Source organism: Olea europaea, chromosome 21 (assembly GCF_002742605.1).
Source record: "Olea europaea var. sylvestris chromosome 21, O_europaea_v1, whole genome shotgun sequence".
In the NCBI taxonomy this organism is placed as follows: Eukaryota; Viridiplantae; Streptophyta; class Magnoliopsida; order Lamiales; family Oleaceae; genus Olea; species Olea europaea.
Genome location: NC_036257.1, coordinates 8,284,189 through 8,287,009, shown reverse-complemented (window position 1 = coordinate 8,287,009; position 2,821 = coordinate 8,284,189). Strand labels below are relative to the sequence as shown.

Below are 2,821 nucleotides of genomic sequence, written 5' to 3'. Positions count from 1 at the left end.
CATTAATGCGAGAAACCTAATGCCAAAGAACTTAACTTATGCTCTACCTGAAAAGTTAACAATGAACTTAGTGTTTCATATAAAGATGAATTTCACATATACTCAAGGGCAGGGACGGATTTGGGGGAGGGGACTACAGCCCTGCCCCCCCCCCCTCCCCCCCCCCCCCCCTTCAGGCCCAACAACTTTTTTTTAAAGATTTTTTTTTTTTTTGGTAGTAGTCCAATTTAAAATTTTATAGCCCGGTCTTGGATCCAATCCTAAATCTATCCCTGCTCGAGGGTGAACTTCAGGTGATCGTTTAGTGCAGCAGGACGCAATCACACAATCTAACCATCTTGCATTCACTTGATCACAAAACAAGATCAGCATTTGTATATTGACCAATCTGTATAATTGATAGTGCAAGCCCAGATAATGTTTAATGCAAAACTACTTAGTCAAATGCCAATTAAGGCATTCCTAACAAGTCCACCGACCAATTAGTTAGGAGTCATGCTCATTTCAGTGAAACAGCTGTCACGTAGGCCTCAATCACAAGGTTAAAAATACTTATAACATGGACTATAATACCAAGTTCCCATGGATTCTAAAGATACTAAAGGCTTCAAAAAGGAATAATTGAATTGAGAAAAAGACACAAATAAAAGGCTGAAGGTTTAATAAAAGCAAATCCTGACATCTCAAGAACAATACAGATTACAAATGAATAAGGATAAAAGAAAACTTAGAACCATGAAAATATTTTGATACAAAATTAGCCACTTCCCCGCTATGTTTAATCACATTCCAGTACCTAAATCAAAAAGTAAAAAAAGAATCACCCACAATCGAGATCTCCTTTCCTTTTTTTTATGTTTCTGTCTTAATCAAATAATATGATATACGAAATAAATATAATCTCAAATCAGAACTCCCAGAATTTTCCTAAGCTAAATAAACCAAGAAATCATTTGGGTTTCGAAATTATTTACAACATTTGGACAAAAGAACCAAGAAAACGATGAGAAAGATAATTGAAGAAAGTCCAATTGCTACACCAAGAACAATCTTACTTGGCCCATGGGAATGATGCTTTTCACCTGCATTACTGTAATCTTCATCATCAGAACTGTCGCTAGAATCATTGTCAGATGAGTCCTTAGCAGATGGTGGTGACATAGGCAATCCATGTTTGTCACAAGGCGCAATCCCAAGCTTTACTTTTGAGCCCAATGTTGAATGGTTATAACAAAGATTGGAATTGTTACCCAACTTGAACACCTCCAATCTCTTTATAAATGTTGCATTGAAAGGGAGAACTCCATGGAAACTGTTCTTCTCAAGATTCAAATACTTCAATTTCTTCATGTCTTGTATGAACTTTGGGATCGTACCGTTGAGCTGATTAGACCCCAGATCGAGGTGCATTAGACCGGGCACTGCAGCTAAAGATTCTGGAATCGATCCCGACAATGAGTTTGACGCTAATGAAAGATTCTGCAGCGCAGTCAAGTCCCCAAAGGTAGTGGGAATTGTTCCATTGAGGGAATTTGATGACAGATTCAAGTGTACAAGATTTTCAAGGCGTGTTAAGGAAAGAGGTATCTTTCCTTTGAGTTTGTTCCCCGATAAATCAATAGTAGTGAGATTCGGATGCCAATGTTTAGGGAGGTAGCCAGTGAGATTTGTGTGTGAAAGATTGACCGAATGCAAGAATTTCATGCTGTTGAGGATAATTGAAGGGCCACTGGCAGTTATACTCACTTGAGAAACAGTTAAATCAGATACATTTTGTAGCCTGCTAAGCCAAATCCCAGTGAGTTTGTCGAGGCTGTTGACGCAAGTGAAGGAACGGAGATTTGAAGTAAGTTCAGAGGGGAAGCGAATGGGGGAAATGGGGCAGTTGATGAACTGGATGGTGTTAAGAGTGGAGAGGGACTTGAGGGCAGTAAGGGATAAAGTTACATCGTCTGAGCAGTTAGAGAGAGTGAGAGAGAGGAGGTGGCGGAAGGGCTTGGAGGAGTCACAGGTGGTGGCGGTGAAGATGTGGGGCCGTACGGAGCAGGGATCTTTGGAGGTTGGGATATTTAGGGACTCGAGGGCTCTGAGTTGTTTTGGGTCAAGGGTAGATGCGGAAGTGGAAACAGGCTTGGTGGGTGTTTTGGGAGTTGGGGTGGAAGAACGGGTGGGAGCAGAGGGAGAATGGGTGGGGGAGATGGTTGTGACATTGGTAGTGGGAGGATGCGAAAGGGAGGAGATGACGGCGGCAGAGGAAAGGAGGAGAAGAAGTACGTGGTGCAGGAGTGGGGGCTGTAGAGCCATTATTGTACCAAGAAATTAACCTTTGTTTCTGAAAATGTTGTCGAAATTTGAGAAATGGCTTCTGCTTTATTGTCTGTACTAAATTTATTTTTCTATTTTCTATTTTCTATTTTCGGTGGGGTAAGTGACAGTTGGTGAGGAATATATATACCCCTGGATGGGACTATAATTACTAAACCTAAAAACAGGGAAAAAAAAAAGGGTAATTGGCACAAAACATCCTTACCTTTCGAAGTTATTATGGAAAACGTCCCTATCTTTCATTTTTTGGCATTTTTGCCCTTATTTACCACCTTTCTTGCACTGAAGGTCCTTTTCACTGTTTTTTGACGATTTTGCCCTCTATTCAAATAAAAGAAAAAGAATAGAATAGAAAACAAAAGAATTAATTGTAACTAATACCCCAAAATTTCAAAAAATTACAAATTAGTAATAAATATAGGAGTTAATAGCCCAAATGGTTACTAAACTTTGCCAAAGGTCCAAAAAGGTCATTGAACTTTTTTAAATACAAAAA

At 39.6% G+C, this 2,821-nt stretch overlaps 1 protein-coding gene across 1 annotated transcript; it reads right to left on the bottom strand.

Annotated features, from left to right (window-relative positions):
• Window positions 1-646: 646 nt before the first annotated feature.
• On the bottom strand, window positions 647-2,365 carry LOC111370526 (receptor-like protein 51). The gene has a single exon (XM_022992247.1). It carries the CDS (start codon window positions 2,302-2,304, stop codon window positions 967-969), a length of 1,338 nt encoding a protein of 445 aa, XP_022848015.1. The 5' UTR covers window positions 2,305-2,365; the 3' UTR covers window positions 647-966.
• Between the last annotated feature and the right edge of the window lie 456 nt (window positions 2,366-2,821).